Below are 26,097 nucleotides of genomic sequence, written 5' to 3' on the forward strand. Positions count from 1 at the left end.
TGCTGCAGAACGTCTTAGCAAATAAGTCTGCTGCCACTGCCCTTCAACTTTTACTTCCATAGGAATGCATTTACTGACACTAAGTTATGCACTAGGGTGGGGGAGGGAACAGTCCATAACATGGGGAGGGGGGTCATACCTGACACTGGTGTATCATACCTGACACTGGGGGGAGGGGGGGTCATACCTGACACTGGTGTATCATACCTGACGCTGTAGGGGGGGTCATACCTGACACTGGTGGATCATACCTGACACTGGGGGGAGGGGGGGTCATACCTGACACTGGTGTATCATACCTGACGCTGTAGGGGGGGTCATACCTGACACTGGTGGATCATACCTGACACTGGGGGGAGGGGGGGTCATACCTGACATTGGGGGGAGGGGGGATCATACCTGACACTGGGGGGAGGGGGGATCATACCTGACACTGGGGGGAGGGGGGATCATACCTGACACTGGGGGGAGGGGGGATCATACCTGACACTGGGGGGAGGGGGGGTCATACCTGACGCTGGGGGGAAGGGGGTCATACCTGACGCTGGGAGGAGGGGGGTCATACCTGACGCTGGGAGGAGGGGGGTCATACCTGACGCTGGGGGGAGGAGGGTCATACCTGACGCTGGGGGGAGGAGGGTCATACCTGACGCTGGGGGGAGGAGGGTCATACCTGACGCTGGGGGGAGGAGGGTCATACCTTACGCTGGGCGGGAGGGGGGGTCATACCTTATGCTGAGAGTAGGGGATTGTACCTGAACCTGGGGTGAGATGGTTCGTATCTTACAGCGGGGGAGGGGAAGGTGTACCTGAAACTGAGGGATGGGGGCGTATCCGACACTGATGGGGTCATACCTAACACTGGGGGTCAGGGTCATACCTAACACTGGGGGTTGGGGTCATACCTAACACTGGGGGAGGGGTTTGTACTTGACACTGGGGGAAGCACCTGACACTGGGAGTAGGGGGTTTGTACAGAGGGGGAGCGGTCGTACCTTAGACTGGGTGACAGGGGTGCACTTTCTTTCCCTGCAGTGTTCACCTCTTTGCTGGGGAATATATAACCTGGGTGCTCGCTGTTGATGAATCTCAGGGGTGAATGCCGGATTTCCTTAATTTTGAATTGCAAAAATCCTGTGTTTGTGCTGAAATCTGGAGCAGGAATCCTCGGCTGATCAGTAACCCCCATCCTTCACTGACTACATTGATTGTCTTTTATAAGGTGTACGATGTGTCAGGTAGATGTATTGCACTGTGGGTTCACACTTTCTGAGTGCTTTTTCCTCACACACTGAGCAGCACCTCTGTCCTTAGAATGTGTGCGGACGGAGGACACTGACCAGAGTCCATCGGCCTCCAAACACCTCTGCTTGATGGTCCGGTCACTTCTCCTCCGGCATAGACAGTATATGGGCAGATGTGCTGCTCAGTGTGTGAGGAAAGTGCACAAACAAACTGGTTGCTCCTTTAGGTCTGGGTCAATATCTCCTGCAGAGGACGTCTTGGAGGGATTGCTCATTAGCCATTACCACCTTCAGATTCTTCCATTTCATTATTAGGAGAGTCCGGTGTTCTAATGTAAAGAGCTGACTCATTGGATTTCTGACTACTGGATGAATATTTGTAAAAACCGCAAGAAAATGACTCTGGGTCCCTGAGAGCAGATCAATGTCAGACTCAATGGGGCTTTGGCGGATCAGCAAATAGTTTGAAGACGAAATTGGGTATAATAAAGCTGGATGTCCCAGCAATCTGGAAGGCATCTTTAAGATGTGTTTTTCTGACTTTTATAAATTCAAACACCAGGCCTTCCTATGGATGGTGGCTTTCCCATGTCTATAAAGGCGCTGCGACAGGGTAATAAAGCAGTTATTGGCTCTAGCGCTGTCAATGTGATGTCAGGGCTACAGACCATAATCTGGGAGCAGCGGTGGAGACTCAGCGAGGGACCCCGAGAAACTGAGGAAAGGACAGTTTTTAAAAAAAACAGGGAAGAGAGGTATTCCAAAACTGGAAAACCCCTTTAAGAGAGAAATTTTAAAGAATCGCAGAACTCTTACTTAACCAGCAGATATGTCGCCTTTTGATCAGTAAAGGGCCTGTTGCTTCACAGGAAGACAGGGTATTCTGGATTAACATCTGGGGCCATGAGGCTTGTATGTTTGGTATGTCGATGTGATGTCTGAGGACTGTATCATTCTTTCTGATTAGAGGAATAAAATGCTAGCTGTGCCGATCTCTGCGAGAACAGGGGGTCCCTACCAGCTGAGCCCACTCTAGCTGTGGACCTGGACTTTTGCTGACTCCCAATCTAATGAAACAATCTGAGCCCCCTGCAGCGTGGAGAGGTCAAGTGAAGCCTCCTGGTGATATTGCTCCTCTGCAGCTTTAACAGATGGGAACATGAACACTTTTGATACATTGAGTTCTTAATCCGGACCATGATCAGCAATATTGATGGAGAGAAATCGGGAGTTACCTATAGAATTTGTATGTCGCTTTCCCTTACCTAGTACTGGTGAAGGGGGAAGGGGTCGTACTTGACACGGGGGAGTGAGGTGTGGGGGGGTGGGCATACCTGACACGGATGCGGGAGGCGTACCTGACACGGATGGGGGGGGCGTACCTGACACGGATGGGGGGGCGTACCTGACACGGATGGGGGGGGGGGCGTACCTGACACGGATGGGGGGGGGCGTACCTGACACGGATGGGGGGGGCGTACCTGAAACGGATGGGGGGGGCGTACCTGACACGGATAGGGGGGGGCGTACCTGACACGGATGGGGCGGGGCGTACCTGACACGGATGGGGCGGGGCGTACCTGACACGGATGGGGCGGGGCGTACCTGACACGGATGGGGCGGGGCGTACCTGACACGGATGGGGGGGCCGTACCTGACACGGATGGGGGGGGCCGTACCTGACACGGATGGGGGGGGCCGTACCTGACACGGATGGGGGGGGCCGTACCTGACACGGATGGGGGGGCCGTACCTGACACGGATGGGGGGGCCGTACCTGACACGGATGGGGGGGGGCCGTACCTGACACGGATGGGGGGGCGTACCTGACACAGATGGGGGGCATACCTGACACGGGTGGGGGGTTCGTACCTGACACGGGTGGGGGGTTCGTACCTGACACAGGTGGAGGGGGCATATCTGACACAGGGGAGAGAGTTAGGGTTGTACCTGACACGGGGGAGGGGCGTACCTGACATGGAAGGGGGGCGTAGCTGACAGTGGGGAAAGAGGGGGCGTAGCTGACACTGGGGAAAGAGGGGGCGTAGCTGACACTGGGGGAAGGGGACGACATAGTTAAAACTGGGGGAAGAGGGGGCTTACCTGACACTGGGGAAAGGTGAGGACGTACCTGACAGTGGGCGACCCCCTCGTACCCCCTGCGTACCTTGCACTGGGTCATGTTGATAAATCCGAAGTTGTCACAAGATGACAGCCTGGTTAGTCCTTAAATGGTTTTCAAAAACCTCTCCAATTAGAAAATGCGCTGTACCTTGGACACTTAGAAACTTAGTGAAAATCTTGGACTTGTTTTCCAGTGTGAATAAAAACAAAAACTTTTCTTGAAACATTGAAATTAAAATGGTAGAAACGATAAAAACCAGGACATCCCGGGGATAGTATTAGCCTGCCATGAATAAGGACTGTACACAAATGCTGGTTTGAAACGCGTAGTTTTTTTTTTTTTTAATTTTTTTTTTTTCCAGGATGCCCGGTCTTCAATGTGTCAACTATTTTAATTTGCATATTTCATGAAAAGTTTTTATTCACGCTGAGATACAAGTGCAGGACTTTCTCTAACTTTGAACCCCCCCCTTCATTCCCTCCCAATCGGGATTTTTCATCTGGGAACTTCCTATAGATTTGACCAAGCATTTGAGAGGGCGCTGTGTTATCGCTGGAGGGCCATCTATGTGGCCATCACTAATTCACAGTGCCACTGTGACAAACAACCAGGATCCGCTGTTATCAGTGTGACCCCACATTATATAGTGTTAGGATTGTAGACAGGTATGATTACTAGCATGAGTGACTTGTTAACTTACCCTTGAAACCTACTTATATTATCAGGAAGTAAATCTGGAAGCCTCACATGACTGGTTATAGTCATCGTAGCCGGGGGCTGGCCGCAGGCTCTGGTATTTGATGACTATAGCATAAATCAATGCTCTCGTTCCAGTTAGCGTTGTCATCTGATAACCAGAAAATCAGGGTGCACAGCTGTGGTAGGGATCCACCAGCCGGCCTCGTGGCATGGCCTCCACAGGGTTAATCCTGGCTTCATAATGACCAAAACTGATTGAAGTGCCTGAGAAGCTAGAAGGAGAATGATATATTATTAATGGACGTTTATCCCATATAAATATGTGCAGGGAGTGAACCGAAGTGCATTTTGTTATAGTTATGCAGTGTTACGTTTCAATAAAGGATCACAGATAAAAGCCCTGTAAGAGGAGGATAGGGGGTTTCCACAGCACACGCACACGGGGGCTTGGAACGGGCAAACCCGCCAAGAGCTGATGGCCGGGGGTTTCCACTTGGGATAAGCCCAGTAATAAAGTCTATTACAATAGTTTTTCACCTAAAAAATAAAACCCATCATTGATACATTGTGTCCTAGATCCTGTTCTGTATAAATTTACAGAGAAGTATTTGTAAATAATATAATATAGAATGGCTCCATATTTCTTACAGGTTATGCAAGTTATGAAAATGAAATTTTTGAATCGGATTACCTGGAATTAGAAGAACTCCCGGACACCGATGAGCCTGTTTACATTTTAGGAGAGCAATATGACATTAAAACAGGTTGGTAGAGTGATAAGCAGCAAGTGAGGCTGGAGCCCACCGCTCAGTATGCAGCCGTGAGGTTATTAAAGGAACCTGTCACCAGATTTGGTGACTATAACGGCCACCACCAGTGGGCTCTTATATACAGCATTCTAACATGCTGTATATAAGAGCCCAAGCCACTGTTTAGAATGTAAAAATCACTTTACATTACTTACCTAAATGGTTGCTGCGGTGGGGTTGGGTCATATGGGCATCTCTGGTGCCGGTGCCTTCTCTTTCGGCCCTCTTTGTCATCTTTCTTCTGAAGCCGGGGTGCATGATGTGTCCTACATCATACACACAGGCCGGTATTGAGGTCCTGTGCAGGGCAGATCAAAGTATTGCAGTGCGCCTGCGCGGGACCAGCGAGTGTGTATGACGTAGGATGCATCATTCACACAGGCTTCAGAAGGAGGACGAAGATGACCGAAAGAGGAGGCGCCGATATGGCGCAACTCCACCACAGTCACCCTTTAGGTAAGTATTCTAAAGTGATTTTTACATTCTACAGAGCAGCTTGGGCTCTTATATACAGTACTAGAAGGTGGCCCGATTCTACGCATCGGGTATTCTAGAATTTACGTATTGTGTAGTTCATGTATGATTTTTGTTATATATATATATATATATATATATATATATATATATATATATATATATATATAGATATATAGATATATATATATATATAGATATATATATATATATATATATATATAGATATAGATATAGATGTTGTTGTGTGTAGTTACCAAGTGTTTGTGTAGGGCGCTGTACATGTTCTGGGTGTTGTCTGGGTGTGATGGGGGGTGAGAGCGGTGTTGTTTGTGGAGCGCTGTGTGTCTGTAGCGTTGTGTGTGTGTTGCGCAGTTTGTGTGTGTGTGGTGTGTTTTGGGGGGAGGTATGTTTTGTGCAATGTGCGGTATGTGCGTATATTTGTGTGTGCAGCGTTGTCTGTGTGTGTGGGTGTCTGTGTAGGGCAGTTGTTTGTGGTTCCCAGTGTGTGGTGTGGTGTGTTGTGCAGTGCGCGCGTGTGTGTGTGTGTGTTGGGGGGAGGTGTGCACTTCCCATCGTGCTCCATCCCCCATGCAGCGCACTCCCCATCGTGCTCCATCCCGTATGCTGCGCACCCCCCATCGTGCTCCATCTCCCATCCTGCGCACTCCCAAACGTGCTCCATCCGCCATGCTGCGCACTCCCAAACGTGCTCCATCCGCCATGCTGCGCACTCCCCATCGTGCTCCATCCCCCATGCTGCGCACTCCCCATCGTGCTCCATCTCCCATGCTGCGCACTCCCAAACGTGCTCCATCCGCCATGCTGCGCACTCCCAAATGTGGTCCATCCGCCATGCTGCGCACTCCCAAACGTGCTCCATCCGCCATACTCCGCACTCCCCATCGTGCTGCATCCTCCATGCTGCGCACTCCCAAACGTGCTCCATCCGCCATACTCCGCACTCCCCATCGTGCTGCATCCCCCATGCTGCGCACTCCCAAACGTGCTCCATCTGCCATGCTGCGCATTTCCAAACGTGCTCCATCCGCCATGCTGCGCACTCCCAAACGTGCTCCATCCGCCATGCTGCGCACTCCCAAACGTGCTCCATCCGCCATGCTGCGCACTCCCAAACGTGCTCCATCCGCCATGCTGCGCACTCCCCATCGTGCTCCATCTCCCATGCTGCGCACTCCCAAATGTGCTCCATCCGCCATGCTGCGCACTCCCAAACGTGGTCCATCCGCCATGCTGCGCACTCCCAAACGTGCTCCATCCGCCATACTCCGCACTCCCCATCGTGCTCCATCCCCCATGCAGCGCACTCCCCATCGTGCTCCATCCCGTATGCTGCGCACCCCCCATCGTGCTCCATCTCCCATCCTGCGCACTCCCAAACGTGCTCCATCCGCCATGCTGCGCACTCCCAAACGTGCTCCATCCGCCATGCTGCGCACTCCCCATCGTGCTCCATCCCCCATGCTGCGCACTCCCAAACGTGCTCCATCCGCCATGCTGCGCACTCCCCATCGTGCTCCATCTCCCATGCTGCGCACTCCCAAACGTGCTCCATCCGCCATGCTGCGCACTCCCAAACGTGGTCCATCCGCCATGCTGCGCACTCCCAAACGTGCTCCATCCGCCATACTCCGCACTCCCATCGTGCTGCATCCTCCATGCTGCGCACTCCCAAACGTGCTCCATCTGCCATGCTGCGCATTTCCAAACGTGCTCCATCCGCCATGCTGCGCACTCCCAAACGTGCTCCATCCGCCATACTGCGCACTCCCAAACGTGCTCCATCCGCCATGCTGCGCACTCCCAAACGTGCTCCATCCGCCATGCTGCGCACTCCCAAACGTGCTCCATCCGCCATGCTGCGCACTCCCAAAGGTGCTCCATCCGCCATGCTGCGCCAGCATCAGCCTCTCTACCTGCAGCATCAGCCTCTCTCCTCCCAGCATCAGCCTCCATCCGCCATGCTGCGCACTCCCAAAGGTGCTCCATCCGCCATGCTGCGCCAGCATCAGCCTCTCTACCTGCAGCATCAGCCTCTCTCCTCCCAGCATCAGCCTCTCTGTCGCCAGCATCAGCCTCTCTGTCGCCAGCATCAGCCTCTCTGTCGCCAGCATCAGCCTCTCTGTCGCCAGCATCAGCCTCTCTGTCGCCAGCATCAGCCTCTCTGTCGCCAGCATCAGCCTCTCTGTCGCCAGCATCAGCCTCTCTGTCCCCAGCATCAGCCTCTCTGTCCCCAGCATCAGCCTCTCTGTCGCCAGCATCAGCCTCTCTGTCCCCAGCATCAGCCTCTCTGTCCCCAGCATCAGCCTCTCTGTCCCCAGCATCAGCCTCTCTGTCCCCAGCATCAGCCTCTCTGTCCCCAGCATCAGCCTCTCTGTCCCCAGCATCAGCCTCTCTGTCCCCAGCATCAGCCTCTCTGTCCCCAGCATCAGCCTCTCTGTCCCCAGCATCAGCCTCTCTGTCCCCAGCATCAGCTTCTCTGTCCCCAGCATCAGCTTCTCTGTCCCCAGCATCAGCTTCTCTGTCCCCAGCATCAGCTTCTCTGTCCCCAGCATCAGCTTCTCTGTCCCCAGCATCAGCTTCTCTGTCCCCAGCATCAGCTTCTCTGTCCCCAGCATCAGCTTCTCTGTCCCCAGCATCAGCCTCTCTGTCCCCAGCATCAGCCTCACGCAGCATCAGCCTCTCTGTCCCCAGCATCAGCCTCTCTGTCCCCAGCATCAGCTTCTCTGTCCCCAGCATCAGCTTCTCTGTCCCCAGCATCAGCCTCTCTGTCTCCAGCATCAGCCTCTCTGTCCCCAGCATCAGCCTCTCTGTCCCCAGCATCAGCCTCTCTGTCCCCAGCATCAGCCTCTCTGTCCCCAGCATCAGCCTCTCTGTCCCCAGCATCAGCCTCTCTGTCGCCAGCATCAGCCTCTCTGTCGCCAGCATCAGCCTCTCTGTCGCCAGCATCAGCCTCTCTGTCGCCAGCATCAGCCTCTCTGTCGCCAGCATCAGCCTCTCTGTCGCCAGCATCAGCCTCTCTGTCGCCAGCATCAGCCTCTCTGTCGCCAGCATCAGCCTCTCTGTCGCCAGCATCAGCCTCTCTGTCGCCAGCATCAGCCTCTCTGTCGCCAGCATCAGCCTCTCTGTCGCCAGCATCAGCCTCTCTGTCGCCAGCATCAGCCTCTCTGTCGCCAGCATCAGCCTCTCTGTCGCCAGCATCAGCCTCTCTGTCGCCAGCATCAGCCTCTCTGTCGCCAGCATCAGCCTCTCTGTCGCCAGCATCAGCCTCTCTGTCGCCAGCATCAGCCTCTCTGTCGCCAGCATCAGCCTCTCTGTCGCCAGCATCAGCCTCTCTGTCGCCAGCATCAGCCTCTCTGTCGCCAGCATCAGCCTCTCTGTCGCCAGCATCAGCCTCTCTGTCGCCAGCATCAGCCTCTCTGTCGCCAGCATCAGCCTCTCTGTCGCCAGCATCAGCCTCTCTGTCGCCAGCATCAGCCTCTCTGTCGCCAGCATCAGCCTCTCTGTCGCCAGCATCAGCCTCTCTGTCGCCAGCATCAGCCTCTCTGTCGCCAGCATCAGCCTCTCTGTCGCCAGCATCAGCCTCTCTGTCGCCAGCATCAGCCTCTCTGTCGCCAGCATCAGCCTCTCTGTCGCCAGCATCAGCCTCTCTGTCGCCAGCATCAGCCTCTCTGTCGCCAGCATCAGCCTCTCTGTCGCCAGCATCAGCCTCTCTGTCGCCAGCATCAGCCTCTCTGTCGCCAGCATCAGCCTCTCTGTCGCCAGCATCAGCCTCTCTGTCGCCAGCATCAGCCTCTCTGTCGCCAGCATCAGCCTCTCTGTCGCCAGCATCAGCCTCTCTGTCGCCAGCATCAGCCTCTCTGTCGCCAGCATCAGCCTCTCTGTCGCCAGCATCAGCCTCTCTGTCGCCAGCATCAGCCTCTCTGTCGCCAGCATCAGCCTCTCTGTCGCCAGCATCAGCCTCTCTGTCGCCAGCATCAGCCTCTCTGTCGCCAGCATCAGCCTCTCTGTCGCCAGCATCAGCCTCTCTGTCGCCAGCATCAGCCTCTCTGTCGCCAGCATCAGCCTCTCTGTCGCCAGCATCAGCCTCTCTGTCGCCAGCATCAGCCTCTCTGTCGCCAGCATCAGCCTCTCTGTCGCCAGCATCAGCCTCTCTGTCCCCAGCATCAGCCTCTCTGTCGCCAGCATCAGCTTCTCTGTCCCCAGCATCAGCTTCTCTGTCCCCAGCATCAGCTTCTCTGTCCCCAGCATCAGCCTCTCTGTCCCCAGCATCAGCCTCACGCAGCATCAGCCTCTCTGTCCCCAGCATCAGCTTCTCTGTCCCCAGCATCAGCTTCTCTGTCCCCAGCATCAGCTTCTCTGTCCCCAGCATCAGCCTCTCTGTCCCCAGCATCAGCCTCTCTGTCCTCAGCATCAGCCTCTCTGTCTCCAGCATCAGCCTCTCTGTCTCCAGCATCAGCCTCTCTGTCTCCAGCATCAGCCTCTCTGTCTCCAGCATCAGCCTCTCTGTCTCCAGCATCAGCCTCTCTGTCTCCAGCATCAGCCTCTCTGTCTCCAGCATCAGCCTCTCTGTCTCCAGCATCAGCCTCTCTGTCTCCAGCATCAGCCTCTCTGTCTCCAGCATCAGCCTCTCTGTCTCCAGCATCAGCCTCTCTGTCTCCAGCATCAGCCTCTCTGTCTCCAGCATCAGCCTCTCTGTCTCCAGCATCAGCCTCTCTGTCTCCAGCATCAGCCTCTCTGTCTCCAGCATCAGCCTCTCTGTCTCCAGCATCAGCCTCTCTGTCTCCAGCATCAGCCTCTCTGTCTCCAGCATCAGCCTCTCTGTCTCCAGCATCAGCCTCTCTGTCTCCAGCATCAGCCTCTCTGTCCCCAGCATCAGCCTCACGCAGCATCAGCCTCTCTGTCCCCAGCATCAGCTTCTCTGTCCCCAGCATCAGCCTCTCTGTCTCCAGCATCAGCCTCTCTGTCTCCAGCATCAGCCTCTCTGTCTCCAGCATCAGCCTCTCTGTCTCCAGCATCAGCCTCTCTGTCTCCAGCATCAGCCTCTCTGTCTCCAGCATCAGCCTCTCTGTCTCCAGCATCAGCCTCTCTGTCTCCAGCATCAGCCTCTCTGTCTCCAGCATCAGCCTCTCTGTCTCCAGCATCAGCCTCTCTGTCTCCAGCATCAGCCTCTCTGTCTCCAGCATCAGCCTCTCTGTCTCCAGCATCAGCCTCTCTGTCTCCAGCATCAGCCTCTCTGTCTCCAGCATCAGCCTCTCTGTCCCCAGCATCAGCCTCACGCAGCATCAGCCTCTCTGTCCCTAGCATCAGCCTCTCCGTGTCCAGCATCAGCCTCCCCATCCCAGCCTTCCCCAGGATCAGCCTCTGTCCTCTCAGCCTCCTCCAGCACGCCGTGCTCCTCTGCCGACACTCACAGATCCGATCGCATACACTCACACACACCCACACACACCCACCCGATCGCATACACTCACACACACCCGATCGCATACACTCACACACAAAGACACACACACTGACGATATTGCACATACGCGCTGATACTCACAACATCCGGGGATATCACATGCTTCTGGCCATGTGATCCCCCGGCAGGTCCTGGAAGCTCACAACAGCACAGTATCGCCGCCGAGAAGCAAGCGATATCCCAGGATGTTGTGAGTATGTGGATGCGATGTGATGTGTGAGGTGTGTGTGAGTGTGATCTGATTTGTGTGTGTGTGTGTGCTGTTATGTGTGTGTATGTTCCGCAGCTGCAGGACCTTGATGTGTGGATGCGATGTGATGTGTGTGTGAGGTGTGTGTGAGAGTGAGTGTGAGCCGGTGTACACTGGTAACTATGATACACATCGGGTAACTAAGGGACCTTAGTTACCCGATGTTTATAATGGTTACCAGCTTTCACGGCCTCCGTCAAGATCCCATCATCGCAAGGTTATGTCTGGCGCTGCCGGGATCCTGACGGAGCCGGTGTAGAAGCAAGCGATATCCCAGCATGTTGTGATGTGTGAGGTGTGTGTGAGAGTGAGTGTGAGAGTGAGTGTGATCTGATGTGTGTGTGTGTGTACTCACCTGGGAATCGGAGCTCCGTGTCAGTTGGGCCAGAGCGAGCGTGCATTGCGTGAGGGGAGCGGGGCCTGCAGAGAGCCGGGGCGAGAGGCCAATCCGTGTGGGGGGCGGGGCCATGGCGAGCCCAGCGGCCAATCAGCTTTGTGTCACCGTAAGGACACAATTTCGGAGCATGACAGACAGACAGACAGACAGAATAAGGCAATTATATATATATAGATATTAGAATGCTGTATATAAGAGCTCACTGGTGGTGGCCGCAGCTTATAGGCCCCAAATCTGCTGACAGGTTCCCTTTTAGGGCTATGTGCCCACAGGACTATAATTGCGGAATTTGCCACGGAAAACCTGCGGATTTATCTGGATTTTCTAGATAAATCCGCAGGATTTAGCAAGTACAGACACTCCCCATGTTATCCTATGGGACATGGGGAGTGTCTGTGTCCACACTGCGGAATGTGCGGCTGCAGAATATGCTGCAGATGACCCACAGCTGCACGTAACTGCATGTCAATTATTCCTGCGGAAATACCTGCGGAATTCCGCCTCTCCACTATGAAGATAGAGGACGGGACTTCCGCAGGTAAGTCGCATGAATGTCCGCAGGTTTTCCACAGATATTTCACTGGAATCCCGCAGCAATGTATAGCTGCGGATTCCAGGGAGATGCTGCGGAGAAACCTGCAGATATATCTGCGGGTACAGAGTCCCGTGGTCACATAGCCTAAGGGAATGTGCGCACCACCAATCTTCAGGAGGCTTCCACTTGATGCCGCTCGCTATTTGTATATATAATGTGTGAAGATAAGAATAACCTTGGCGAGTTTGCCTGGGTTTAACCCCTCCACCCCTGGGCAGCATTCCAATTTTCACCTTCTTCCAAGAGCCATAACTTTTTTTATTTTTCTGTCAATATAGCCATATGAGGGCTTGTTGTTTGCAGGACGATTGTACTTTTGAACGACACCATTAATTCTGCCACATATTGTACTGGAAAATGGGGAAAAATTCCATGTGCGGTGAAATTGCAAAAAAAAAGTGCAATTACACGATTGTTCTTGGAGTTTTTTATTTACCGTGTTCAATATTTGGTAAAACTGACCTAGCATTATGATGCCTCATGTCGGTACGAGTTCATATATACCAAACATGTATATTTTTCCTTTTATTTAAGTAGTCAAAAAATTCTGACGTTTGTCCAAAAAAGAGTAGCGCTTTTGTCCCCATTTTCCGAGACGCGTAGTGTTCTCATTTTTCGAGATCTGGGGCTCAGTGGCGGCATATTTTTTGCGGCCTTGAGCTGGGGTTTTTAATTATAACATTTTTTAATAGATGCGCTGTTTTGATTGCGTGTTATTGCATTTTAAAACTAAATTCTGGCGTTTTTAATTTTTTTTTTCTTTCGTTATGCCGTATGCCTATTAGATTAATTGATTTTATATTTTGATCGGGCATTTCTGATCGCAACGATACCAAATATGTGTATTTATTATTATTATTATTATTATTTTATTTTCAATGAGGCTAAAGGAGGGTGATTTGAACTTGTAATTTTTTATTTTTTTTTTTCCATATTTTTTTAAAACTTTGTTTTTAAATGATTTTTTTTTTTACTAGTTTCCCTAAAGGACTTTATGCCTACATAGTCCGATCGCTTCTCCTGATCAGAGTTATGCTTCAGTACTAGTGACAGTCATGGCCATGGACGTATATGTACGTCCTTGGTCGTGAAGGGGTTAAAGGGGATTTGTCAGCAGATTTTTTTTAATCTGGGAGCAGCATAACGTAGGAACAGAGAGCCTGATTCCAGAGATGTTTGGTTATGTGCTGCAGTTTCAATACAATCAGTATTTTATCACTAGGAGACTATCACTATAGGACTAGGTCTCATGAGCAGGACTGTCTAATTAGTCTGTAGCACCCCACCCCCACTGTTGATTGGCAGCTTCCTGACAGTGTACTTAAGACACTGCCAATCAGTGGTGTGGGCGGGTTTTTTTTCACAGCTTAACATTCTGACCTCTGCAACATCTACAGCAGAGATAACAGAGATTCTATCAAAACTGCACCAAGCAGTCCAGTAAGGGACACATCAATGGAACTGGGGGCTCTGCCCCTACACCATGCTGCTTTCAGATTACATGGCAAAGAACCTGCAGACAGATTCCCTTTAAAAGTCATTGTGTACATACTCTGAGCCTCCCATCACAGCCTCAGCAACATTGACAGTGCTGTAAGTTATCTTCATAATGGAAGCCATAACAGTAGTGTGAACATCGCCGCAACTGTCTTGTGAAATTCATCTTGCCCTGCCAGTTTATTGGCTGTTTTTTGTTTTTTATTCCTTTCACAAGTTGATCTTTTATTTACTTGTGCAAACCTTGCTGAGTAGTTTTTGTCTTGATCATCTGCGGAGGAAAGGCTGCTCGTGTGTGGCCATTCCTCCGCTTCTATATGGTTTGGACGTATAGAAACCCAAACCACAGGCAGGATGTTTCTGGGCAGTTCCTGGGAGTTTCATGGGCAAAAATGGGCAGAATTTTAGACGTGTATCTGTTTTTATGTATTCGTTCTTTTTCCCAGAAAGCAAATCTTTTCAAGTAAACCTATTGTTACTGAACCTAACTGGTGATTCTCTGTTGCTTTATAGAGAAATGTGCTCTGCTGTCAGACGTTACCTCCCGCTTGTGGTTTACATACAGAAAGAAATTTTCTCCCATAGGTGAGTATGGAGCTGCTCCCCTCTACGACTTTCTGGACTTTATAGCTGCTCCACCACCAATATACAGTGAAAAATTCCATCTTTCCAAATGATTTGCCTTCTGTTAAATTCAATTTTTTTATGCCATTGGTATTGCAAAATGAATTATAATTAATAGATAAATTTAATTTATTTCAGGAGGAATTTGTGGACTTTATATGACAATTGGCCATTACTCAACATAATATGACAAAATCGGGACAGCTTCATTTTTTGTTTTCTACTCTCATAATAGACCCAAAATGTTTAGGGCACACATAAACCCGTCCTTACTACCAAAAGAACGTACTTTACGAACTGGTTACCTGCCGCTATTAGTATGTAGGGAGAGGTGACACAGTATTGTGTGAGCTGCACTGCTTCCACTATTGTCCTCTGCAGGCAGCCAATATGGTAAATTAGTTAGAAGCTGTTTATCTTCTTAAAGAGGACTCTGTCAGCAGATTTCTGCAATGTAACCTGAAGCCAGCATGCTGCAAGTGTTAAAACAGACTTCAGCCCTGCCTCTGTTATCTCCTAGTCTTTTTTTGTTTAACTGTAGTGTTGGTTTGAGCCTCTTTATCATTTGTGGGTCTCAGTAGCACATTAGTAAGGCCTTGTGCGCACTAGGCGTTTTTGCTGCGTTTTTAGCGGCGTTTTTGTGCTGAAAACGCAGTGACATTGCTTCCCCAGCAATGTCTATGGGTTTTCAAAAGTGCTGTCCGCACACAGCGTTTTTTTGTAGCTGCGTTTTTGTGGTGACCACAAAAATGCAGCATGTAAATTATTTCTGCGTTTTTCACCCATTGAGTTCAATGAGATGTTCAACAACGCAATGAAAAATGCATATAGCTGCGTTTCTATGACTAAAAACGCAGCTATAAACGCAAGGGGTGGGCAGTATAGTGACGTGTACAGGAAGAGGATTCCTTCTGTTGGTAAACACAGAAGCATGAATCCTCCCGGTACCGTCACCGCTGCGTCCACAACCCGCCCGGTGCCATGTCAGCTCCGTGCGGCGCCATGTCTGGGCGGGAGGTGGAGGCAGCGGCAAAAACAAAAGTGAACAGTAGAAAAAAAAAATGTCATATATACTCACCTGTCTGCAGGGTCCCGGTGCCATGCCCGCTCCTGTCCTGGTACCGCCGCTATGGCTGTGTGCAGTCTCCCCGGGGCACGTACAAAGCTTGCAGGACCTGGCGGTGGATCACCTGATGCAGTCACCTGATGCAGTCACCTGACGCATCAGCTGATCGTAATTCTCGCGGTGTCGCCGGCTTTTTCGTGCCCGGCCGGCTATCAGCTGATCTTGCCGTCAGGGGACTTCATCAGCTGATTACCGGCAGCTCCTGCAGCGATGGGACAGGATCAGACTCTCATCCGATCGCTGCAGGAGCTGCCGGTAATCAGCACAGACGTGAGTATTTATTTATTTTTTTTTGCACTGATGCTTCAGCTGATTGTATAATCGGCTTTTATACAATCAGCTGATGTGTGATGTGCTTCAGCCCCTAGAACCTGACACATCATCTGATCGCTTTGCCTTCCAGCAAACCGATCAGATGATATTGGATCTGGATTGGACGGCGCGGGACCCTGACCCAGGATTACTGCGGAGGGGGGTTCTTTATTTCAATAAAGATGGAGTCACTAATTGTGTTGTGTTTTATTTCTAATAAAAATATTTTTCTGTGTTGTGTTTTTTTTTTATCTTTACTAGAAATTCATGGTGGCCATGTCTAATATTGGCGTGACACCATGAATTTCGGGCTTAGGGCCAGCTGATAATATACAGCTAGCCCTAACTCCATTATTACCCAGTGAGCCACCCGGCATCAGGGCAGCTGGAAGAGTTGGATACAGCGCCAGAAGATGGCGCTTCTATGAAAGCGCCATTTTCTGGGGTGGCTGCGGACTGCAATTCGTAGTGGGGGTGCCCAGAAAGCATGGGCACTCTGCACTGCGGATTCCAATTCCCAGCTGCCTAGTTGTACCTGGCTCGACTCAAAAATTGGGCGAAGCCCACGTCATTTTTTTTTTTTTAATTATTTCTTGAAATTCATGAAATAATAATAATAAAAAAAAAAGGGCTTCCCTATATTTTTGATTCCCAGCCGGGTACAAATAGGCAGGTGGGGATTGGGGGCAGCCTGTACCTGCTTGCTGTACCTGGCTAGCATACAAAAATATAGCGAAGCCCATGTCATTTTTTTTTTTCTCTTTGGGCAAAAAACTCCTGCATGCAGTCCTGGATGGAGGATGCTGAGCCTTGTAGTTCTGCAGCTGCTGTCTGCTCTCCTGCATACACTAGTTCTGCAGCTGTCTGCTCTCCTGCATACAATGAACATTTGGAAGAAGGAAATGACATGAGACCTTTTTTTTCTTTTTTTTTTTTCATCAACAATCTTTAATGGCATTGTGCACTGATTAAAAACGCAGTGGGCAAAAACGCAGCAAAAAAACGCACCAAATCGCGGTAAAAACGCATGCGTTTTTGTCGCGTTTTTTAGCCGCGGGTGCGTTTTTTGAGACAAAAACGCACATAAAAATGCAGCGTGAAAAAAACGCCTAGTGCGCACATACCCTTATAGTCCAACTTCAGCCCCTCTGTGATTCACAGATTTTGTCTATAGAAATGGAAGATGAAAGCCTGGTGTAGGTGGGGGCAGCTCTCAGAGCTCTGCTACATGCAAAGTCTAAAATCTTTCCCTGTGTGAGAATAGCTGCAGCCACTAATCTAAGTGATACATCATTGAACTCAGGGCCTCTTAGTTTATATTATGCTGCTCTCAGATGAGCTAGCAAAAACCTGTTGACAGATTCCCTTTAATAAATTCTTGTACACTTGGTCCCTTGCTCATATATTTAGTTTTTTGATCATTTAACTTTAGGATTTCCTTAAAAGATCATTATACAGACAGTGAGCTGCTCGGAATTGTTGCTGCGTGTTGATTACTTGCTTCTATCTGGTGGGGAACCCCAGACCAAGTGTGATGGAGCTTCAGGGCTCCAGAAAACCCTGTGGAGTATCACCGCTTTGGAGCTTTTGTAACATGAATCCAAAATGGAAATGCAATCTGAGTATATAGTATTGGATAATTGTTAATTCTGTGCTCTATCAACAGGAGGCACAGGCCCTTCATCTGATGCTGGATGGGGATGTATGCTGAGATGTGGGCAAATGATGCTGGCACAGGCCTTAATCTGCCAGCATTTGGGCCGAGGTTAGTAATGCAGCTTTTCTGCACATAATACTGCATATTTTGGCAGAAAATGTTTGTTTTTTATCGCTTTTTTTTTTATACATTTTTTCTGGCTTTTTTTTTTTCTTCATTCGTTTTTCTAGTCATGGCAATTGCAGGGGTTCCTGCGCTGTACCCCCACAATCGCCGCCGGTTCTCTGGCTGATGTTACAGCCAGGACTCGGCTCTCACTGCTCGGAGCAGTGCCTGTGCCGCTCCTGGTAGTTTAACCCCTTAAATGCTGCGATTAATGCGATGCAGAGAGATGAATCGCTTACCTCTCCTTGGCGATCGGGTCCCTGCAATGTGATCACAGGCACCCGATCGCTGCAATGGCAACCCTGGGTTGTCACTGACGACCCCGGGTTACTTAGCTTCGGAGAGCCTCACACACCATGCCGGATGGGTCAGTGTTGCTAGTGCAGCACTGACAGATCTGATCCACTGTAGTGATCAAGCATGAGCAGGAAAAAACGCAGAAACAATTGACATGCTGCAGATTTCTTTCTGTACCAAAATCTTTAAGGAAAAAATCTGCAACATGTGCACAAGTCAGGACTCTCATAGACTTTGCTGGGATATGGTTTTCCTTGCATATTGATTAAAATCTGCATAAAGTAATCAGTGTGGGCACACAACCTAAACAGTAATATTTTTTTGTGCAGCATTGCATATGTTGATGAGGCAGGACTAGTGCAGCGGGGCACCTCCACCCCAGATTAGTCCTGCCTCCGATCGTCTAATCACCCATCCCTGGGTATGACTGACACAATAAATGTGGAAATATTTTACTGATATCTTTTAACTGTAATTTGTATGCCCGGATATCTGACCTGACTAAATGCAGTATAAGGTGAGGTGTTTTGCTGGATTGGTATCTGTATCTGTGTCCGCCATACTCCCTAATTGTCAGGCTCCAGTGACTTGCACTTCTCTTGATGTATCACGCACGTCTCGGCACCGGTATACGCCGGGAGTCTATAACAGGCACTTACATTTCCATTTTTATTTAGAGTGGAGATGGGAGAAACATAAAACACAGCCGGAAGAATATTACCAAATCCTACACTGCTTTTTGGACAGAAAAAATAGTTGTTATTCAATTCATCAAATGGGTAAGAAAAATGCATTCATTCATGGATTTTATGTGGAAATTGATATTGCAGCCGACACAACTATGTTGTACAAAAAATATTTTAGCCCTCCTAACCCATCTATATGGGCATGCACGTCATATGAAGCTGAATAAAATGATACCTTGATATCTGCGACCTGATGACGTATTTCAGAGAAGTCCATGTTTTTCTTATACGTAAATCAGCTGGACACTGATCTCCTGGAGAATCTGCCTTTGGTATTACCTGTGTGAGACTTGTAATGACTGACAGTCTGATCTCATTGCAGAGCTGTGCGTAATTATAACTAACACAGTACAGCAGAGTTGAGCTTTGTTTCATTACAAACAGATTTGCAGTTGTCCTCCCATACTCTGTTTGCACAATTATTAGGCAATTTTTGATGTTTTATTTTATTATTGAACAACTTCAGTGCAGTCAGGCAATCCAAAACGCTGGTAAACCTGAATATTTAAGAACGTATAATGAGGTTTTGTCTTTTTCAGGATATTTTTTTGTGTGCATGATTATTGGACAACCATTAGCCTAAATGAGTATTAATTTTTAAATGGAAATTATCACCAGGTTTTTGCTATGCAATCTGTGAACAGTATGCTTTAGAGGAAGAGACCCTGATTCCAGTGATTTGTCACTTACCAAGCTGTTGCTGTCATCTTGATAACTACTGCACATCTAGTAATGCTCAGAATTTTAAGCTCTGTATAACCCCGACCTCATCACTGATTAACAGCTTTCTGTATACACTGTACTGTTATGATTCAGGGACCGAGGAGGATCAAAAAATCCCAAAACGGTAACAGAGTGGCTAGAAACTTAACGGACTGCAGACCTAATCCTGACACACAACTAGAAGTAGGCGTGGGACAAGCCTATGATGACCTGGACGCCTCGACAAAGCTGGAGAACTAAATCTCAAAAATAGAGATATAAGAAAGCTAATCTGCCTCGGAGCAGTCCCCAAAGATAGATAGCCCTCCACATGTAAAAGCTATGGTGATATAGAAAAACACAATACAAAGCTAGAAAATACAGATTTCACAAAGGTGAGGCCCAAACTATCTTTATAGGAAAGGATAGGAAAGAGCAACTGTCTGCAGCAGTAAAAACCCTAATATATACCAGCACTTCTGATATGGAAAAATCCTGAGGTCACACAACCTCTCCCCCACTGTATCAGCACTCTGATGTTACTGGGATACAAAAACACTAATCCAGATGAGGGACTGAATTAATACCAAGCATGACAAAACACAATACATTGCAGAATCATGGAGCTAAGTATACAGACACTCCCAGCAGGTAATGATCCCATTCCACCAAGAACTCCACACAGACAAAATAGGAATCAAGCCTTAGTATCAAAGCAGAAAAAACAACAAGAAAGTGGAAAACACTTTCTTGTTGTTTTTTATCTGAGAGGAGTTCTGGTAGTGAGCAGAGCTGGTAACAGAATGTCTTTCACACACAGGAGACATTGACCACCGGCAAGTAACAAGAGAAAACTACTCGGTTAAATAGCCCAATCTGACCCTGATTGCCAGTCCTCCACAGGTGTGTGGCTTTCATTCCACACATCAACTGCACCGCCAGCATTAACCACAAGAGGGAGGCCCAAACAGGAAACCGTATTCACAACACTGTATATAGAAAGGTGCCAATCAGTGTGTGTGTGTGTGTGTGTGTGTGTGTGGGGGGGGGGTAGGGTTATATAGATCTCTTGAATATGTAGGGATAAATCATTTTAGCAGGTTTACTAGTCCTCTGGAGATAATCTACTGCTGATTAAACACTGGTTTTATCTAAACTACACTAAGTAGCCCAGTAAGTGACACTTCACTGGAATCAGGATCTCTGTCTCTACATTATGCTGCTCTCAGATTATGTGACAAAACATTAAAGAAGTAATGATCATTAAGTCTCTGTTTCTACCAATGTCCTGTCCCTTTTAGGAGCCATAAGTGGAGATTGGATCATTTTTAGCTGCAGAAAAAATGCAGAAAGCTGTATATGTTTGGGTTTTTTTGTACTCCGTTAAAAGGGTTGTCTGGTGTGAGAAGAGTTATTAGAGAAGGTTAATATTTTATATCTTGCTTTATCATTTAAATATTTTATATCCATATCTGGCCTTAATAACTCTGTTTTTGTATGCTCAGTAAAAGTTGTGTTCATAAAGAATATTGGTCTGACAATGTTTATACAAATTTAAAGGGAATCTGTCAGCAGGTTTTAGCTACCTCATCAGCATAATGTAGGAAAAAAGACCCTGATTCCAGCGATGTGTCACTTAGTTTGCTGGGTGCAGCCAATCAGAGTTGTTTAGATGTAGAAGAGCTGAGAAAGCTAGCACCGCCCACACCACAGCTTTTTGTGTTCATTGTCTATTGACAGTGAGCAGCTTATCACAGGAGGAGGTGGTTGGTCTTGCAGTCATGTGAACTGTAGTTCTGGCAGTGATTATCTCCTGGTGATAAAACCAACCTTCATTGTGTTGAAACAACAGCACACAGCCTAATAAGTGACACATCACTAAATTCAATGCTTTAACCCCTACATCATGCTGTCCTCAGATTACATAACAAAAAGCTTTTTGATATTTTCTCCCTAAGTCAGTTTTCAGGAGTTAGGTTATTTTGTTTTGTGGTAACTGAAACTTTCTCTCTTCTGTTAAGAACTAAAAATGTTCTGCCCTTTGAGTGAGGTAAGACAAGTCTTGACCACTGGCAGACATGGCTGTGTATATTCTTGTCTCCAAGGCATCGTTCTTAATTTGACCAATGCCATCGAATCTGGAGACCTCTTTTGTCTCGCCCCAAATTAACCCTTCCAGTTAAGGGGTTTCTATGACAGAGAAAAGGCAATCTATGTGACTGTTTGTGATGCACTCACGGTCACTCTTCCCATGTGGCGGTGACCACATATGAGATTCGTGTACTGGCAGTCATGTGCCGGGTTATCTGGCTGCTATTAATTCTTTTCTAATGAAACATGGTGGGTGGCACTAGACGGCACATGGCCACCCACCTGCACAGGGAATACGGGGAAGCGTGACCGTGTCTGTGTCACACTCCATCATGGTTCGACAGTCATAGACACAGAGTAACTGCAGTCTTTTCTTCTGAGACCACAAACCACCTGTAGCGTGACAGACACCAGAATGAAACTGACAGACCCTATTTTAGTCAGTCGGGTTTGTTGAGCGGGGTTTGTGCCCATCACTCGATGTATCTGTCCCTTGCTTATCTAATGGTAAAGAAAACCATAATTCCTAACTCAGATGTGTACTCAGCCTTGGTGCGTCCTCCAGACAAGAGACTTATTTCTGTAGGAGACAGTAGATTACAGGGAATAAACCCTCGTATGTCATGCACATGCTGCTTTCAGTCTCCTTCTGCAGCACTCACATTCAGCACCCATCACTTCTTACTGTATGTCCTTCTTCACCAGACTAAGAAAAGAGCAAACTGCGTCCGGACTAGCTTTCCCTTGAGGTTTCTTTCCCTTGAGGTTTCTTTCCCTTGAGGTCTCTTTCCCTTGAGGTCTCTTTCCCTTGAGGTCTCTTTCCCTTGAGGTCTCTTTCCCTTGAGGTCTCTTTCCCTTGAGGTCTCTTTCCCTTGAGGTTTCTTTCCCTTGAGGTTTCTTTCCCTTGAGGTTTCTTTCCCTTGAGGTCTCTTTCCCTTGAGGTCTCTTTCCCTTGAGGTTTCTTTCCCTTGAGGTCGCTTTCCCTTGAGGTCGCTTTCCCTTGAGGTCGCTTTCCCTTGAGGTCTCTTTCCCTTGAGGTCTCTTTCCCTTGAGGTCTCTTTCCCTTGAGGTCTCTTTCCCTTGAGGTCTCTTTCCCTTGAGGTTTCTTTCCCTTGAGGTTTCTTTCCCTTGAGGTTTCTTTCCCTTGAGGTTTCTTTCCCTTGAGGTTTCTTTCCCTTGAGGTTTCTTTCCCCTGAGGTCTCTTTCCCCTGAGGTCTCTTTCCCTTGAGGTCTCTTTCCCTTGAGGTCTCTTTCCCTTGAGGTCTCTTTCCCTTGAGGTTTCTTTCCCTTGAGGTTTCTTTCGCCTTGAGGTTTCTTTCGCCTTGAGGTTTCTTTCGCCTGGAGGCCTCCTTTTTTTTTATTTTATTTTTTTTCCCTTGAGGACTGTTTGCCTTGAGGATGCTTTCTCTTCAGGTTTCTCAGGTTCTGTGATGTTGTTCCTTCATCAGTCCGGGCAGTGCAGCCACTCGGATCAGTATAAATTTGCATGCTCTTACTACACTAAATACAAGAAAATTCTAAGTAAAAACAAACTTGGATTTCAGATATTTAAAGATAATATATAGCAATATCGTAAAATTATATTTCAGTGACTTGATTATTCCATGAGCAGTGTTAGATATAAAGGAGAATAGAAGAATGTTCTTTTCTTTCTCATTCTTGAGATCTTAGTGGTGCCAGCATCTCCTTTTAAGCAATAGTATGTTTCATCAGGATATCGGCCACATGAGAGGAACTGGCGTCACGCAGCAAATTACAGATTTTTGCGAAATACCTGAAGCTTGGCATAAAGATTGTTAAAACCTTAACCTAGATTGTGTGTTTTCACTGTTAAAACTAAAGTAGCACACTTGCTGAATATTAATTACAAGTTCTTCATTCTAGACCTTAAAACACAAACTGCAAGCAGCAATAAAGAAATCTATTGGACCTAGTGAAGCTGATGTACTTACTATGAATATCATGGCTTTCTAATCCTGACAGCAAAATGAGCATTTTTGTGCGTCGATACTTTATTTTTATATCTAGCAGGAAGACTTAAAGAGAGATTACATAGCCATTGTGATAAGTATTTTCAAGTAAATAGAGCAGCTTCATCAGGTCCCGGAGATCTATTTAATACTGTATGCAGATTATATTGTAAAATATGGAGACCGAGTCGCTCTAAAGTAATCATTAGATGTTGTGTGTGTGTGTTTTTTTTTTTTTTTTTTCTTCTAACCTCCTCCGCACTATAGGTTCTGTTCATGTTTTACATTTTCAATAGAACAGCCACATTTACTTATAACAGGTAAATGCCTGTGAGAACCAATGACTTTTATTAAGTACTATATTATAATGTTTTGCATGTAAATAATGCTTTTTTTAAAAAAACAAAAAAAACAAACTTGTAACACTTTATTTGCAGATCAAATATATAATTTTGTACTTTTTATTTATATGGTATAATAAATTAGCACAGATGGGAGTTGGAGAAGGAAAGTCTATCGGAGAATGGTTTGGACCAAATACTGTGGCTCAGGTTTTAAAGTAAGTAGAGCCTTTTCCATCCATCATATAATGTCAAATATTGCGAGCGTGAATTCAATTTTCTTTGTCGCTCTATTGGGAGACCCAGACAATTGGGTGTATAGGCTATGCCTCCGGAGGCCGCACAAAGTATTACACTCAAAAGTGTTAAGCCCCTCCCCTTCTGCCTATACACCCCCCGTGCTCCCACGGGCTCCTCCTCAGTTTTCTGCTTTGTGCGAAGGAGGTCAGACACGCACAGCACAGCTCCACAGATTAGTCAGCAGCAGCTGCTGACTATGTCGGTTGGAAGAAAAGTGGGCCCATATAGGGCCCCCAGCATGCTCCCTTCTCACCCCACTCTTGTCGGCGGTGTTGTTAAGGTTGAGGTATCCATTGCGGGTACGGAGGCTGGAGCCCACATGCTGTTTTCCTTCCCCATCCCCCTCAGGGCTCTGGGCGAAGTGGGATCCTATCGGTCTCCAGGCACTGAGACCGGGCTTCATCCACAACTCCTGTGGAGACTGCTGGATAGGAGCTGGGTACCGTTCAGGGACATGGCCCTGCTACGTGAAGGTACTCTGTATCCCTGTGGGGACCGCGCACGGCAACACCTCAGCTTTGCTGGGTGTGCTAGTGCACCGGGCCGCGGCGCTGACCGGGTTAAACTGTGCCATTACACACTCAGCGTTGCTGAGTGTGTTTTATATGTAGGGGCTACCGCGCTAACCGCCGCTGCCATGGGAAACTGCGGCGCGGCTGGGACTTGTAGTTCGCCGGGGACTTCGGCGTGTGCCGCGCTTTTACGGCGGCCACGCTTATACTCGAGTCCCCGGCTTGCTTGCGGCCTAGTTTCCCTTTCTCCCGCCCTCAGCCCTGACAGGCAGGGGGAAGGGCGGGACGCTGCAGGGAACGAGCAGCACTGAGGGCTGGAGCATGATTTCCATACTCCACCCCCCTCACTGTGCACAGTGTGAGCACCTTGGCCACGCCCACGGCTCCCTCCTCTCGTCAGGACGCCGCAGCCATTCCTGTCAGCTCCTCCGACGCTGCAGAGGGGGACAAAGTCTGTGAGACCCAGACACGGTCTCTGGTGGCCTCATAACCGCTTTTAGGCGGATGGTAAGCAGCACATGTGGTGCTAGCCCCATGGTGCTGTAGTGTATTGATGCATTATTTGTTTATAGTATATATTTCACACTGTATGAGCACAGTTCATTCTGGCTATATACCCTATTGTGTTACTCAGGGAAAACAATAGCATGGCGCCCACAAAAGGCAGGGGTGCCAAAATACAGGCTTATTATGCTGCCTGCGCCGCTTGTACGGCCCAGCTGCCGGCAGGTCCCATTGACCCTCATTGTGTGCAATGTTCGACCCCGGTGACACTTCTTCAGCCAGGGCCTCTGCTAAGAGGGGCCCAGGGGGAGCCACCTGTTGACACTGTCCTAGTGATGGGGACGGAGTTTGCGAAACTCTCTGAGACTATGGCTAAGATACTAGAAGTCTTGCAGTCCAGGCCGGTATCTCAGCAAAGGGACTCTGTTGAATCATTGTTCCCTGGCCCCTCTCAGTTGGACCAACAATGTCCTCCCGGGGTATCTCATACATCCCAGGCTGAGGGTTCTGACTTAGACCCCAGCCCCAGACCGACTAAGCGGGCTCGCTTAGAATTTCCCTCAACATCATATTGTTCAGGGTCTCAGCGGGGGGAATCTCTGGTTGATGATGCGGAGACAACTGATCAGGATTCTGATCCTGAGGGCGCTTTCAATCTTAATACTCCAGACGGGGACGCCATAGTGAACGTTCTTATTGCGTCCATCGATCAAATGCTGGATATTTCTCCCTCAGCTCCTCCGGCGGAGGAGTCAGCTTCTCATACACCGAGTATGTTTCTAGACCACTCTGATTTCAGAGAGGCAGTCCAGAATCATCATGCTTGTCCAGATAAGCGTTTTTTCTAAGCGCCTTAAGGATACACGTTATCTTTTTCCCCCTGACGTGGTTAAAGGTTGGACTCAGTGTCCCAAAGTGGATCCCCCAATCTCCAGACTGGCGGCTAGATCCATAATTGCAGTGGAAGAGAGGGCCTCGCTCAAAGATCCCACTGACAGGCAGATGGAGCTCTGGTTGAAATCCATCTATGAAGCTATCGGAGCTTCTTTTGCCCCAGCATTCGCAGCCGTATGGGCGCTACAAGCTATCTCAGCAGGTCAAGCGCAAATTGAAGCAGCCACATGCACGGCCGCGCCACAAGTGGCATCCATTACCACCCAGACCTCGGCAAT

General features: G+C 48.8%; 1 protein-coding gene across 1 annotated transcript in view; it reads left to right on the forward strand.

The window, feature by feature from the left end:
* ATG4A (autophagy related 4A cysteine peptidase) overlaps positions 1 to 26,097 on the forward strand; it is a 73,998-nt gene that overhangs the window by 540 nt on the left and 47,361 nt on the right. Inside the window, exons 2-6 of the mRNA XM_075323927.1 lie at positions 4,719 to 4,832; positions 14,092 to 14,163; positions 17,307 to 17,405; positions 18,437 to 18,538; positions 23,755 to 23,827. Of these exons, the coding sequence (XP_075180042.1) occupies positions 4,719 to 4,832; positions 14,092 to 14,163; positions 17,307 to 17,405; positions 18,437 to 18,538; positions 23,755 to 23,827 (460 nt within the window). The remainder of the gene's footprint in view (positions 1 to 4,718; positions 4,833 to 14,091; positions 14,164 to 17,306; positions 17,406 to 18,436; positions 18,539 to 23,754; positions 23,828 to 26,097) is intronic.

Source organism: Anomaloglossus baeobatrachus, chromosome 9 (genome assembly GCF_048569485.1).
Source record: "Anomaloglossus baeobatrachus isolate aAnoBae1 chromosome 9, aAnoBae1.hap1, whole genome shotgun sequence".
Classification (NCBI taxonomy): domain Eukaryota; kingdom Metazoa; phylum Chordata; class Amphibia; order Anura; family Aromobatidae; genus Anomaloglossus; species Anomaloglossus baeobatrachus.